Genomic DNA, 15,818 nt, shown 5'->3' with positions numbered 1-15,818 from the left:
GCTGGATTTGAATTCAGGATTAAATTGATTAGATCAGGAGTTCTTAACCTAAGGTCCACGGTTCTATTTCAGGGAGTATAAGAACTTGTATAGGAAAAAAAAATAAATATTTTCACTAATCTCTCACTAAAATTTAGCTTTTTCTTCAATTATGAATTTAAAAAAATTAATATTAAGAATCCATGACATGAAAAAGGTTAAGAGCCCCTGGACTAGAGGATATCTAAGACTTCATATAGCTCTGAAATTCTCTATTCTTCGGTTACAGAAGGGTGGGAGGATGGATTAAATTAAGCTTCTTAAACTGGGGATTGTGAGCTCATATAGGGTCATGTACCTGAATATGGGAGGGCCACAAAATTGTGATTTATTATCAGTACATGTTTTATTTGTATACTTATTTTATATAGCTATATACCAGAGTTGCATAAAAATTTCTTTGGTGAAAAAGTGTTGTGAGTGGAAAAAACTTTAAGAAACTCTGAACTCTAAAGGATATCTGAGGATCTTTTCAGTGCTAAGATTCTCAATCATAGATGACAGAATGTTAGAGCAGTTTAAGGATCTTTGGGATTATCAATTACAAACCTTTCCTTATTCTGTTAAATGATCTGGAAAAGGAAATGGCAAACCACTCCTGTACTTTGCCAAGAAAACTCCAAAAAGGATCATGAAGGGTTGGACAGGACAGAAAAATGACGAATAAGAACGCAAAGGCATACCAAAAATTAGTGGCAGAATCACAACCCCAGTGCTTCTTTACCTGGATCCTATTCATGTCTGATCCTACCTTTAGCCCTTAAGGTTGAGGATTATTATTATTAAATATTTATAAAGAATATACCAAGTGCTTACCAGATAATAATTCACATGTCATTGCTAGCAGCGTACTTAATCAAAATGAAAATGTCACCGCGCCGACCATCTCCCTCCCACCGAAACCCGAATGGACATCACCTGTCCAGCAACAGGGTCAGAGCAGATCCGCACTCACGTTTCTCTCACTGAACTGATCCACCTCTCTCAGGAGCTTCTCCTGGCACTCAGAGTTGGTGGCCAACAGGTAGGTGACAAAGGAAAGAGTGTTGGTGATGGTTTCGTATCCAGCAATTAGAAAGATGAAGGCTTGCCCCATTATTTCATCTGTGGTCAAAGCCTTTTGTTGCACATTGGACGTTGTTTGGTGGGTAGGAAGTTCTCCATCCTGAGCATTCTGTCTGACATTGTCAAAGAGCTCTGTACCGACAGAGGAAGGAGAGCTCCTGGCATCCAGGAGTATCTGGAGGAAATCCCTTCGTCTCTAGGAACAAAAGGGAAAGGATACACTTTCAATCAATCAACAAATATTGAGACAAATATCAAAATACATACAGTATAAATGTGAAATTAATAAATACAAATAGATGGAGTACTTTTAGAGGAAGGACACTAGAAAGGGAAGGATCAGAAAAGGATCCATGCAGAAGACAGTTTCTGAGCCTAAAGTGAAGGGAAACTCAGCATATTATCATTAGGATTCTTAGGGATAGAAACAAAAGAGAAAAAAAAAATGCTTTAAGGATATCTCATAACCAAAGACCCAAGATTCCAGCAGTTGTACCTTCTAAACTGTCCCTACATCCTGCCACAGGTAACCTCCACTCCCTCTATTCCCAGATTCCTCAAGTCAGCCACCATTGGAAGGTTAATAGGGCTGGCCCCAGACAAGGATGGGAAAGAATTTATTTTCTGCTGCCTCCCATTCCCTCTCCTAAGCATCCTTCCCGGGTGCCCCCTTCTCACCTATAGATATACTTTAGATACCCAGTGCCTCAAGCTTCCTTCTTGTCTCCTCTTTATCAGTCATTTATACTTAAATGTGAGGAAGTGCCAGTTGATGAGTTAACCTCACTTAGGAATATTTGTCATTTAATTTATAAATAGCATTGATAATGAGTTTTCTCTGAAACAGTGCCCATGGATATCATCACATGCTATCCATGTGTACACACACATCTTGCATCCAACTTTCCAACAGGAGAGGATAGATTTCTGCCCCATTTATGTAATTTATTATTATAAGTTATTATAATAATTTATAAAAATGAATAGGAATGAAGGGCCAAGTAGCTTGTTGAAGAAAGTATCATGGCTACTTATATGGTAAAGTCCAGTTCAATCCAACTCAGGTAGAGATTATTCCCAGATATCCTCCTGAAAGAAACCAAGCAAGAGGCTGTGCTAGCTTTGGCTGTTCAACAAATACTAGGAGGAAGAGCTAGGTAGTCCAGTGGATAGAGCATCCACCCTAGAGTCAGAACTCTTGGGTCCAAGTATGGCCTCAGACACTTACTAGCTGTGGGGTCGGGAGCAAGTCACTTAAGCCTGCTAAGAAAAAGTCATCCTCTACTGTACTGTTCTGTCCTTTTTTTTTTTTTTTTTTTTTTTTTTTAGTGATTTTCTAGAGACTTTCATGGGTCCTTCCCTCTGGGAATAATCTTTTTCTACCTTTCCTTTGCTTGCAAGGCTGGACCCTGTTTCCCTGGTGCTCTCTTGCCCCCATCTCCTTTTCTCCTGATCCCCTTCTTTCTGTTTATTCTATCTCAAGACTCCCAGATGCCAGGAATCACTGCTGATTCTTATCCTCCCCTCTCCTCCTTCTCACATTTCTCTACCCTCCCCCCTTCCCTATGGTATTCTGTTGTTAGGAGAAAATCTGCTTTTCCTACCCCTAGGCCCCTGGGCTAAGCACAAACCTCTGTGGCCAACATTTTTCTGCTTTGAGCTCTTTTGTAACTACAGTGCTAAGGCTAGGACTTTGGGGGCAAGATTTGGGAAACAATTAGACATATTGCTCTAAGATCTTCCAAGATGGGAGTGAGAAGGGGACTTAGCTTTGGACCTGGTTCATGTAGGGGCAGAAATCTATCCTCTCTTGTTGGAAAGTTGGATGCAAGAAGTGTGTGTACACGTGGATAGCATGTGATGATAACCATGTGCACTGTTTCAGAGAAAACTTAATATCAATGCTATTTATAAAATATTAAAACAACAAATTAAGCAGAAAGGTCAGGGAATCTAACTTGGGAGTGTGATGGGTATTAAGGGAAGGGGGATGCTAGAGTCAGCTCAAATTAGGGAGTTGTTAAATTTTCAGTGTGAGTATGTATACTTTGGAAATTTGCAAATACCATAAATCAGGGATTGATTTGATTGTTTAGACTTTATAAAATGATAGTGTACTATTTTCCACCTTCTTTCATTTTCTTATGTACAATATCTCAAGGAGGGAAGAAGGAATATAATAAAGCAGGGAATTTTGAACTCAAAACTTTAAATAAAAATGTTTTAAAAAATTAAAAGAAAATGATAGTGAAGATGTTAATCATGCTGATTAAACTTAAAATTATATGCTAAAAATATCTTCTCTCCCAAAGAGCTGGCTATTAAACATATCAGCACTTTTGTGGTAAGGAGATGAGTAGTTACAGAAGCAGGTACACGGACACAGTGGATACCAGGACTGGAGTCAGGAAGATTCATCTTACTGAGTTCAAATACAGCCTCAGACACTTAGCCAGGTGACCCTGTTTGTCTCAGTTCCCTCTTCTGTAAAATAAGCTAGAGAAGGAAAGGGTTCACCACTCCAGCATCTTTGTCAAGAAAACCCTAAATGAGGTCACAGAGTCAGGCAGGACCATGGCAAAGTTATAGATGGAGGCAGCTACCCATGATGGGACTCAAAGTGCTTGTCCAGATTCTGACATAAAACAGAGGGGCTTATCTGGGAAATAATGAAGATGGGGTGTTTTTATTCACAGCCCTAGTTCTCACTGACTTTTCTCCAGTTCTTATCTCTCCCTCTGTATGTGTACCCCCTTCTTGAGGTCTGTTTTCACTCTGTCCTCCCCCTGCCTCTCTTTCTCACTCAGACTTTATTTTAATTTTCCTAGAGGTTTTCTGACTTATCTTCCCGGGTTCTCCCTTCTCCACTCCTTGTCCACCTGCAGTCCAAGTGAGTGTTAGGGATGCCTGGGGGACATCCAGTATCTCCGTCACTTTGTCCCTCTTTCCATCCTCGTCTGTGTCTTTCTCTTCTACTTCTTCTCCTGCATTCTCTAGATCTTTACATCTTGTGAGGGCTGGTACCTGCCCTGGATGCATTAGCATCTGTAATATTAAACATTGTCCTCTGTGTACAAGGAAAGAGAGCATGCTAGAATAATTGAGCTGGATGTGAAACCATACAGGACAGAGAAGGGACGATCTCCAAGCCCACAGCCTCTCTTGTTCATTCATTCTGGTGTTTGATTTTTTTTTCTGAAATAAATACTTTCCCCCCTCATGTCCAGCTAAACTCTATCCTGCTTCAGCCGAGGGTCTCAGCCTTTCATTTGATCTATCAGATGGGAAGCCAGGGTACTTGTGCCTCCACATACACAGACAAATGGCCCCTGGGTCACTGTGGCTGCTTTGTGAACCATGCTGTGAGGGTCATTCTTTATCTTCATTCTTCATTGGAGAAAACAAAATAACTCATGACCTAACTGGGGTCATGAAATGACCCCGAAGGAGGGTGGGATAGATCTCAGCTTCTTAAACTGTGGTTTGGGACCACAGTTTATGGGATCTGGTAATTGAATGTGGGGTTGCGAAATTATGATTTATTATCAGTAAATGTTTGATTTGCGCATCTATTTTATACACCTTTATATCTAGGAGGCAAAAGGGGATCATGAGCAGAAAGAGTTTAAGAAGCTCTGGGATAGGGCTTCCTAATTGGTTGCCAATTTAAATGACTAAAGATTTCAACCCAATGAACCTCTGAAGTTAAAAGAATTGCATTTGAATACTGACTTTGTCACTTCCTCAGTGATTTTGAGTGGTGGATTTCAGTTTCCTCATCTGTAAAATGATATCTAGAGGATCTCCGGGATCTTTTTTATTTCTAAATCTATGATCTACCCTTTTTGCCCAGTTTCATCTAATCAGTAGAAGTGAAAAGGGACTATTTTCATTCTTTTCTTTGTTATTTCAGCACCTTGCATAGGATTGTACACGTTTTTTGTTTTATCTGGGTTTGTGATTTTATTGAACTTCCCAGGTAAGGAAAACTCCTTCTCTAGGGAAGATCTGCAACGGTTCTGAAATAGCTAGTCTCAGTTCTCTGTGACATGAATATATTAGCTGACTTATCCAGGCTTATACAGCCAGGATATGTTCGAGGTAACATTTGAATCCAAGTCTTCAAGATCACGAGGTAGACTCTCTGTCCAGTCTTCACTAAGCCACAGTGCCTCTTCTACCTCAAACTACTTAATAAATGGTTACTAAATGGGATTGGAGGATAGAATGGGGACCCATCTCCTCCATGATTCTCACAGCTTTACTCTAACCTCAGCGAGCAGCTAAGGAAATAAGATACTGACAACATCTGACAGCCAGTGAGTGGAGTGCTCGCTTTCCCTTCGGAAATGGACCTACCTTTTCTGCCTGAAGTCCTGGAAGCCAGCCTTAAATACCTTCTGTGATTCATGGAGTCAGCCCTGGCTCTGTCCCCGGCCCCCAAGGTCTTGGGTATCTATTTTAGACTCATTGGCCCAGGGCTGGTGGGGACATTAGGCAGAACCACTGTCACAGAGACTTCTCTGGATGCATCCCTGGATATGGAGGTGAAACCCAAGTTGGGTTTGTTTCCTGTTCAAAGTTGCTCTTGGTACCCCCTCACCTGCCCATCTTTCTAGGCCCCTAAACAGTATTTAATCCTTTTTAGAACAAATATTTTCAATGTGGAGTCCATGACCTTGTCATGAAAATGTTTTGGTAACTATTTTTCTCCTTTGGAAACCTCTACACTGTATTTTATGCATTTAAAAACATTATTTTGAGAAGGACCCACAGGTTTCATCAAACTGTTTCCATGTTACAAAAACTATTTAGAACCTGTGACCTTGAAACTTCCCTGTACTAATAACTACTGAAGCTGAGATTTTTGCTCTTCAACAGCTGTAAGCAGGAGAGAGGCTGTTTAAGGATCTGTGGAACTAGAAAGGGAGAACCAGGCAAGCTATTTCCCACCATAAAAAGATTATTTCTATGATCTCTGCCTCTGAATATAGTTTAATCATGATATAAAAATAACCCTAAATAGACACATTAGTTTAAAAAAAATAGGTGTTTTATTCACCTACTGGCCATGACTCTGGGGGGAAAATATTTACCTTTTAACATCTGGATTGCATTTAGAAAACCTTGAGCCAAGTTTTCTTAGTATTTGAACGGCTCTACCTTGACATAAGTAGCACTGCATTCTTGCTTTTCTCAGATTAGCTTCTTGTTTGAAATAGTAATCATAAAAGGAGAAGCCCCAGGCAATCTCAATAATTGGATCCTCGGCATCCCCTTTCCTCCAGGAAGCCATTCAATACAATGGTTAGGGAACTTGTAGACTGATTCTCCAACCCTCGGGTTGGAGACTTGGGCTGATAAAACCCTCAGAATTGGAAGAGAGCTTTCCTCTCAACTCCTCCTCTATCAGGAACTTGAAAAAGGAGAGAACTTTCTTCCTTTCAAGTCTTTGCAAAGGATGTGGTTTCCAGTTTTGGAAGCGGGGAGGGGGACACTGTTGAGCCCGATTCTCTCATATTTTCAAGGACTTTTAAATTCAGCTCTGGAGCCAAAGATGTTCCGAGTGTATGTAAATAAAGCCTTCCCTTGTCTCCTAGCTCCTGGTACCTTTGCCCTACCTATCAACCCTCTGCTCCTCCAGCACAGAAGGATGAAGTTGCTCCTTCAAGTCCCCTCCATAGCAATTGACCCCTGATTCTTATCTTTAAGTCAATGCCCTAACTATTAAATCATATTTCCTTGCATTACTAAATCCCCATGAGCCAACCAGTCTTTAAGAAAGCTTTTTTCCAAGTTATATCCTGAGAAAGCACAGCTGAATACAAAGACATTTAGAGCCTCTTGCCCTATTTAGTAAGTTTCCTTACTGTAATCAGGCCCTTAAAAAACAAGCAGGCATTTCGACATTAAGCTGTGGGAACATCCAGAATGAAGTCATTTCCTTTACTACCCGAAAGTACTGAGCCATGAGAGGTTGTCCTTCTGTGATCTTGAGCAATTCAAGGCAACAAATATTTACTAAACACCTACTATGTGCTAGAACTGAAAAAGCAAATTAAAAATCTCAGATATTATGCTTTGCATTTTTTTTTATCATGCCCTTTTCTCGTAAGGCTGATGGGGCTGGAGGAAGAAGTTCATCACCTACAATATATAGTATATCAAAGAGACTATATTTCCATCTCCACGGATTTTTGATTTGTGGATAGAATACTAGTTTTAGAGCAACAAAAACCTGAGTTCAAAATCTATTTTACTTGCTGTGTGACTTTGGTCAAGTTACTTAATCTTTCTGCCCCAGTTTCTTCATCTGCAAACTGGAGATAATAAGAGCCCTTGCCTTAGGGCGTTGTTGTAAGTATAAAATGAGATGACGCACAAAAAAATATTCTGTAAACCTTAGAGTTCTGTGCAAATGCTAGCATTTATTATTATATTCTCTTCATTGAAAGATGGAGACATTTGTTAAGACCTAGGCCCTGAGCTAAGAGTAGGGTGTACAAAATTCAGAAAATCGGAAAACAAGACAGTCCCTACTCTCAAGGAATTTACATTTTAATAAGGGGGAGCTGAGAGCTGGAAGTGTGGCTCTGGGCAGAGGGGGGTGGGTAGAGGAGACAGAAGTGTATAGGGAGACCTCTTTGGGGGTGAGCTCAAAGCTGGCCATTCCCAAGATCTGGAAGTTCGAGGCAGAGATTGCCCAGGTGTTTAGTATAGGGAGGGAACAGTCTGGATCAGATATAGAAATGGTCAACAGTTGGCTAAGTTTCAGTCAAGATTCACTTATATTTCATATTGTGCTATACCATCATGTGCCATGTCTGGAAATCCTGGCAACTGAGGCAGATTCATTTTGGTTGTGAATAAGAGGAGACCGTCCCCAGAGAATCTGGCCTCTGACCCCACAGTGTAGGGGAAAGGGAAGGGGAGAAAAAGGCAGAACCAGGATAGACAATTCATTTATGGAGATCGTTGCAGGGAGAGAAGGAACAACCCATCTCCTCTTGCCTCTTCTCCTAGCTGCACTGATGAGCATCCTCAGCCTTCCAAAGGGAAGGTGTGGCTCAAATTCTATATCTGTCCTGGGCAATTCACTTAACCTCTCTGTGTTCTAGGCAACTCTAAAACAAGGTACTAGCCTGCATGGGCAAAGGAAGCTTCCTCACCGAGTTCTCTGTACCCACAAAACCCCTGGTTCAGCTCCTGTCTCCCTCACTCCATCACAACATTGTCCTGAGGATGAACAGGTTCCAAATGCCTACTACATGCAATTAGCATCTTCTGCAAAGCTTTCTGTGAATAAGTAACTTTTGTCCTGACCATACTTTACCTGTTCTTCAGCTTGCTTGTCTCGGAGAGCAATCACATTCCCAATGACTTTGCTAAGAAAGGCATTCACTTCATCTCTGTTTTTGTTGGGCAAAACTCGGGCCAGCGGGATCATAATGGATGGAAATGACACTTAAGAGAGAAAACAAAGGGAGCCGTGAAAAGGGGGATGACAAAGAGGGATGAACAGACCACTACATAGAATTCCCAATCCCTCTATTTTTGTCTGCCTGCATTTTTGATTTCCTTCACAGGCTAATAGTACACTATTTCAGAGTGAAATAGTACACTATTTCAGAGAAATACAAAAATTTCTTTTTGTATAGCAAAATAATTGTTAGGACATGTATATTAATATTGTATTTAATTTATACTTTAACATATTTAACATGTATTGGTCAACCTGCCATGGGGAGAGGGGATGGGGAAGGAAGGGAAAAATTGGAACAAAAGGTTTGGCAATTGTCAATGCTGTAAAATTATCCACGCATATAACTTGTAAATAAAAAGCTATAATAATTTTTTTAAAAAAAGAGGGATGTCCAAGATGCCTGAAAGTCAATTATAGCCATGTACTGTATCAACAGAAGGATCAATAGAGCTTCTTTAGTGCTTAAATAAAGATTACTGAATTTCACTAGATAAATAAGAATTGGAAGTCAGAACATATTGTAGTAAAGTAGAGAAAAGCTCTGGAGTCAGACTCAGATTCAAATCCTGTCACTGATTTCTTTTTAGGTGGCCTTTGTGGCAACTGGGTGGGAGTAGTGGATAAAGTAAAGGACTTGAGTCGGGAAGATCTGAGTTTTAAATTCAGTTTCAGATACTAGTTAGGTGATCTTGGACAAGTTACTTGTCTGCCTCAGTTTCCTCATGTGTAAAATGGGAAAAAAATAGCACCTCTCTCCCAGGGTTGTTGTGAGGTTACCTTCTCGGCAACCTCACTTTCCCCATTTGTAAAAATCACCAGGTGTTCTCCAAATGATACTTGTCTTATCTCCCCCATAGAGCTCTTGGGAAGAAACCTGAAAATGTTTTGTAAATGCGAGCTTTCTTATTATTGCTGCAGTGACAGAAAGGTGACTGGGCTGGCCTTGGGCACTCTAGAGCACTCTGGTTAATGAGGCAGGTCCAAGTCAGGTTCCAAATGTGAACTCAGGCTTGGTCATATCCTGAGGGTGAGGGAAGTGCCAGGAATAGGGCAGAGGCAGGTCTCACGACTTCCTCTCACCTAAAACTTTAATAGGGAGGCTGCTGTAAATGGTGACAGTTCCACAGAAAAATGTGAACTCAAAAACAATAGGAATTGAACTAAGACATGTATGAAATTGATCAGAATGGACAGAACTGCCAGTAATGGAAAGAGAAATAAGATATTTTAATGCTACTATAAAAGGGTAGGAGATTGAAAGGGGGAAGAGGGGAGGGAATAAGAAATAAATTTTAAAATAAAAATCAATAAAAATACCCCTAACCCTTTACACAGCAGGAGATCCATTTCTCACCCTATTTGTCTTCTAATAAAAATGGTGGCTTAGAAATCCAACACAAGTCCTGCTCCAATGTTTCATGGTGTAAAGGTGACCCTGAGATTTTTGAGGCTATGGTAGAGGAGACCAAGCTCTTGGAATTCTTACCATGGTATAAAGGCTTCAAGAATTAGATCACTGATGGATTTGCACGTCCATTGTTCAAGGACTGACCTCACTAATTCAGAAAGGTTTGTCACCAACCAGATTGGTCACATACCAGTGTTCTTTTTGGTCATCAGACCTCATCTATTAAGTCAAAGAAGGCTGAGATCTCGATCAGAATCTTCACTGATGAAATTATAGATTTTTGAAATATTAAAGTCAGCCCATGAGGTGGAGGAGAAAAAGCAAAACTAAGAAAACATAGAGTGAGATTCTGATCCCACTTTGTTATTTATTAGCAGTGTGACCTTGGGGGTCGGTCTCTCTCTCTCTCTCTCTCTCTCTCTCTCTCTCTCTGTTTTACAATTGGTTTAAAATTTTTTTTTTTTACCAATTTTAACAGTTGGGATCTTGTTTTCCTCATTTGTAAAAAAGGGAAGGGACTTCCCTTCCCTTTAGAATTCCCTTTAGAATAATTGAATTTTAAGAGTTCTTCTAGGACTTCAAGATTTTACCTAGAAAGTGGGTTTTAAAAGATTTTGCAAGGCTACATCTTAGGAACAACAAGGGAATAATATGTTTAAAAGCACAAGGAAAGCACAGGGCAGAATATGTGCAAAAGATCTGCTTGGCTGGATTGAGGAGAATCACAAGAAATGAAATCGGGGAGAAAAAGAAGGATTCTACTATAAACTGAATTCCAGGACAGTGAATAGAGCCACAGGCCTGGAATCTTCCTGATTTCAAATCAGGCCTCAGACACTGACCGGCTCTGGACCAGTCATTTCCCCTGTTGGGCTCTGTTTCCCCATCTGTAAAACAAACGGGGGAAGGAAATGGCAAACCATTCCAGTGTCTTTGCCACGAAAACCCTAAATGAGGTCAGAAAGAGTCAGATACCGCTGAAAAGGGACTAAACAACAGAGCTGATATTTACCACTCACAAAGATTTGCTTTTGAATATTTAAAGTAGTACAGAATGGGAAGAGGGGAGTTAAGTAGAAAATCATGTTCACAAAGATAAATGAAAGGCTTTATTCTTTATTGCTCATCTGAAAACAATTGAAAATCACTGAAATAGCAACTTCTTGATTCCAGGTCCAGTGTTCTACCCACTGCTCCATGTAATCTGACCCCTGCTATGAGCTCCTTGGGAAGAAGATAGCCATTTTAGTGACTGGACAGGATTGAAGAGAAAGGCTTATTTCCTTGGAAAACTAGGGTAGGACAACAGAATCACAGATTTCAGAAGCCATGTAACCTTCCATTTACTCTGTATATGATATATACATATATATAATTATTTTAGACTGTGAGATGCTTGAGGGAAGGAGCCATGCTTTTGCCTTTCTTGTATCTCCAGCCTCTAGCACAGAGCTGGAAAAGTAGTAAGCATTTAATAAATATTTGCTAGAATAGCACCCCTTCTATGATATCCCTCAGCGAGAGATCATCCAGCCTTGGCCAGAAGATTCTTGAGAAGCCCATTGCATTTCTGGATGGCTTTATCATTAGGAAATTTCTCTTTGAGTCAAAACTAAATTTGCTGCTGAGAAATTTCCATCATGATACCCTATTCTAAGTCTCTGGAGCTAAATCTAATCCCTCTTCTGAAAATATGAAGAGTGTGTTTCCTTCTCATTTTTTTCTGATTTTCCCATTCCCAGTTCTTTCAGCTGTCCCTCAGGTATTTTCCAGGTAGTCTGTGCACTTCTTCAAGCCAGTCACCCTAAAAAGTGCCCTCTGGCTAAGCATTCCTGTATCCCCTTTATGGAGCTCATCTTACCCTCCCCAGAAGTTATACTTACAGATTAAAATCAAAACAAATCTAGGAAAGGAGACTTTAAAGAAACGCCTGCAGTGTGTCACAAAAGGGTCATCCGGGGTCTTCTGAGAGTCCACTTGGAAGCCAAAGGCCATACTGGCAACCACGTCAAGAGTGTAACAGCCATAGCACCTGCAGAGTAAGACATTCATGCATAAGGAAAAAGACCTTTACACTCTCAGCTGCCTCCATTCCAGCCAACTTCCAACCTCCCTGGTCGAGTTAATGCTATACAAAACCCTCTGCTAAGACTCACAAACTTTCATAACCTTTCCCCTCAACAAGGACTCTAATACTTGTAAAGAGCTAGGGGAAAAAGCAGCAATAAGAGATCTCTCTTCACTTTGTAGCATAAACCAGAAAAAACCCCAAGAACATATGGATAATATTATGAAAAACATACGATTGCCTAGAAATAAATAAAAGGGGATGCTTCCCTTTCCAGAGTCCTGCAGAAAATATCAGTATTTGGCTGGATTCTACCACTCAACTGGCCATTTAAAAATTTCCCCCCCAGCCATCTCTACTAATGAGTTCTGCATAAGCCATCAGGAGAATCTGGTCTGGTGGTAAAATGTCTGAAACCACCTGCGCTTGGTTTATGTCTTTCTTGATGAAAAGGCTTGATTCAATGCTCCCATGTAGGTGCACACTTTGTGTTTTCTGTGTCAGATATTTAGAGTAAAATAACACTTCATTTATATGGCATCCTCTTGGGGAAATGAGGTGTTCCACATTTTTCCAGACAGCCAAAGATTTAGGGAACAATCATTTTAGTGCCTCATTGTATTCAGTTGAACCGTTTTTGACTCTTTCTAAAATATGTCACTGTTTTAGTAATAGAATATATTAAATTTAATTTACCTTTTGTAGGAAGGGACCCTTGCTTCAGCTCAATCAATCAATTAGTAAGCATTTATTAAGAACTTGCCATATGCCAAACACAATAATAAGCACTGGAGGTGCAGAGAAAGGCCAAAAAAGTCCCTTCCACTAAGAGCTTGCACCTTAATTGGGAAGAGATATACATAAATAGGTATGTACAAGATACCTAATAATAATTATTAATAATAATAATTAACATTATATAGCACTTTAAGGTTTGCAAAGTGCTTTATAAATAATATCTCATTTTGGATAGTCACCTGGGAGGAGAAAACTGAGCAGATGGGGGAACTGGAAAAGGCTTCCTGCAGAAAGTGGCTTTTAAGCTCAGTTTTGACTATTAGGTGACTTTTCAAGCCCCTTCCAGTGCTAAAATTTTTTCCTTTAAAAAAATTTATTCCACAGCTCATTATAAACATTATTTATTATTTGAGACTGTAATGCAGTGATGCTGACAGAGACTACTAAAAAGCAGAGGTATCAAGCTGCCTGCAATACTCTTGAGGTTGGCTAGACCAGAATAAAATATACTTGGAAATATTTAACAAAATAAATAAAAATATAATAGAACATAAATGATGGAAATATGTGGTTTTTATGTTAATATGGACCCTGTCCAGATCCTTTTGTGCCATTTTTGTGGCCCCCATTTCTAGTGGAGTTTGACACTCCTGTTGAGTGTCCAGGAGTCAATGGCTCCAGATAATGGACTCTTGACTATTCTGTCCCTTTCCATAAAAGGGCTGCAGGGGTTAGACAGACAGAAATATATACTACAGATACTTTCATCTCTTCTCTCCCTGGCATTTGTCACTTTCCAGTGGCTGTGCTTCTAATCTACTCTACACTGAAATTTAGGGTTGCCAGGGGAAACAGAAAGTAAGGTTGTTAAATCACTAACTTTAATTGGATGGCCTAAGGGTAACTCTACAAATCTCGGATAGAGTGAATTGTAGAGATTTTGATGGCTGTTACTCAATGCTTTGAAGCTTTCCTTCATTTCTTCTGGGTTCTAGATTCTGTTCCAGACAGCTGAAAGGATTCGAAATCTCCAAACCGGTCCATCTGAGACTTGCTGCCCAAATGCGCAGCCGGGTTCCTGTCCCCTTCCCCGTCCCCTCTTTGTTTGGACAAACTCCACTTTCTAACTTGATGGACTGTTTTCCCATAGGTCAGCCTAGCCAACCGTTTAGTCATTTCTCATGGCTCCTTTTGAACTTGTAATCCTTCTGCACTTTCCTGGTCGTGAGGTAATTGTCCAACAATTATGCACAGTTACAAGAAGTGGCTATTCATTTGGAGAATGGTTATTTTTCATCCCCTATAGACTGACCTTACCTCTGGATATCAAAAGCTTCCCCAGACTCTGCATAAGGCTTCAAGTGAGTCAATAGAAGATCACAGGCTTGGCTGATTAAGGGAATCACCTGAAAAAGAAGAAAATCAACGATAATTAAGCACTCTGTACAGTGAATGGACCTAAATTAGCCACGAATGAAGAGGTCTGCAGTGCTCCCTACACTGACTGTTATTTTCAAGTATGTAATTGCAAAGCAGAATTCTTTCAGCAAAGGTCTAATACATGAGCTCCTTGGGATAAGGATTTTTTCTTCTCTTTCTTCCATTTCCCTCTTTCTTCTTCTCTTTTTCCTTTTCTTTTTCATCCCTTTGTCTCTTCTTTTTTTTTCTTCTGGGTTAATATTAGGATGGTGGAATGCAAGCTTTGACAGATTCTACCAGATCAGAAAGGATTCTAGGATGCTCTTGATCCATACTATGCTAGGACCAACTTAGTTAAGTGCAAAGAGTCTCATTAATACAAAGTTGGGCCCCAAGTGAGGATTGATTTTTTTTCTGCCCACAGTAACTCATGAAACCCAGAAGATAGTAGCTGGTTGGGATTATGTCCCCCTATAACCCTAGCTCTCAGAGAAGTTGAGCTCTGAAATTCTGAGCTGCAATGGCCTGGGCTGATTAAGCAAACACATGAAATTGGGTATCAATGTGGTGAGATCCTAGGAACAAGGGGCCATCAGGTTGTGTATGAAGGGTTAAACTGGTTCAGGTCGGAAAACAAGAAGGTCCAAGCTCCAGTGTTAATCTGTAATAGGGTCATTCCATGAGGAAGTAGCTTCAGAATTTCTATCTGGGTAAAATGGAGGAGATCCAGTCATTAAAAAACAAAATAAAACAAAAAACACAGGATCACTATGATCTGCCTTAGTTCTGGGAGCACTCACACCCATGATTCTTTGAAAGATGCAACAAATTTAATTAACTTTTATTAAGGGACAAATATATATAAACCACTGTGCTAAGATCAGGGATTACAAAACAAAGGCAAAAATAAAGAGTTCTTGGGGCAGTTAAGTAGCTCAGCGGATAGATTGTTGGTCCTGAGGTCAGAAGGACCTGAGTTGAAATTTGGTCTTTGATACTTGACACTTACTACCTGTATGACCCAGGACAAATCACCTAATCTCAATTGCCTTGTAAAAAATAAAAACAATAAATAGTTCCTGCCTTCAAGGAAGTTCTATAATAATGTTATATATAATGATAATTACTTATAAATAATAACAAGTAATTAAAATTATGCATAATTCTAATAACAATAATAGCATAATAGTAATAACAAAAATGGATGATGATGATAGAAACGATGATTTCAACAAACAAATACTGGGCTATTTTCTATCTGAACCACATGAGAGAATATAAGAATGAGGCAAATGATGATGATGCTAATGGAGTAATAGCAGAGGAGTGACTTGTTCCAGGGAGATTTCTATTTGCATTCCGTGAAACAAGAGCAGAAGAATGATTTTTCTGAAATAATAATAGCTTGTGTTTATAGAGCATTTTAAGGTTTGTAAAGCACTTTACATTATTTTCATTCTCATTCTGTATTCATAGATAGTACCTACATAGATAGTAAACACAAAATAAATACGTGCTAATACAGAAATAATCTCAAGAGGGAAAGAACACACACTATTGAGGTGGGGAGGAATTAGAGATCTAGACGATGGCTTCTG

At 39.8% G+C, this 15,818-nt stretch overlaps 1 protein-coding gene across 3 annotated transcripts in view; it reads right to left on the bottom strand.

The window, feature by feature from the left end:
• TBXAS1 (thromboxane A synthase 1) overlaps positions 1-15,818 on the bottom strand; it is a 217,721-nt gene that overhangs the window by 93,747 nt on the left and 108,156 nt on the right. For all 3 annotated transcript variants that reach the window (XM_012551074.3, XM_012551075.3, XM_012551076.3), the window contains 4 exons: positions 14,119-14,207; positions 11,879-12,027; positions 8,438-8,568; positions 995-1,300 (listed from right to left, as the gene is read on the bottom strand). In XM_012551074.3, the coding sequence (XP_012406528.1) occupies positions 995-1,300; positions 8,438-8,568; positions 11,879-12,027; positions 14,119-14,207 (675 nt within the window). The remainder of the gene's footprint in view (positions 1-994; positions 1,301-8,437; positions 8,569-11,878; positions 12,028-14,118; positions 14,208-15,818) is intronic.

The sequence above is a fragment of the Sarcophilus harrisii genome, chromosome 5 (genome assembly GCF_902635505.1).
Source record: "Sarcophilus harrisii chromosome 5, mSarHar1.11, whole genome shotgun sequence".
Classification (NCBI taxonomy): domain Eukaryota; kingdom Metazoa; phylum Chordata; class Mammalia; order Dasyuromorphia; family Dasyuridae; genus Sarcophilus; species Sarcophilus harrisii.
Note: the sequence above shows the minus strand (reverse complement) of the source record. Positions and strands in the feature narration are given on the sequence as shown.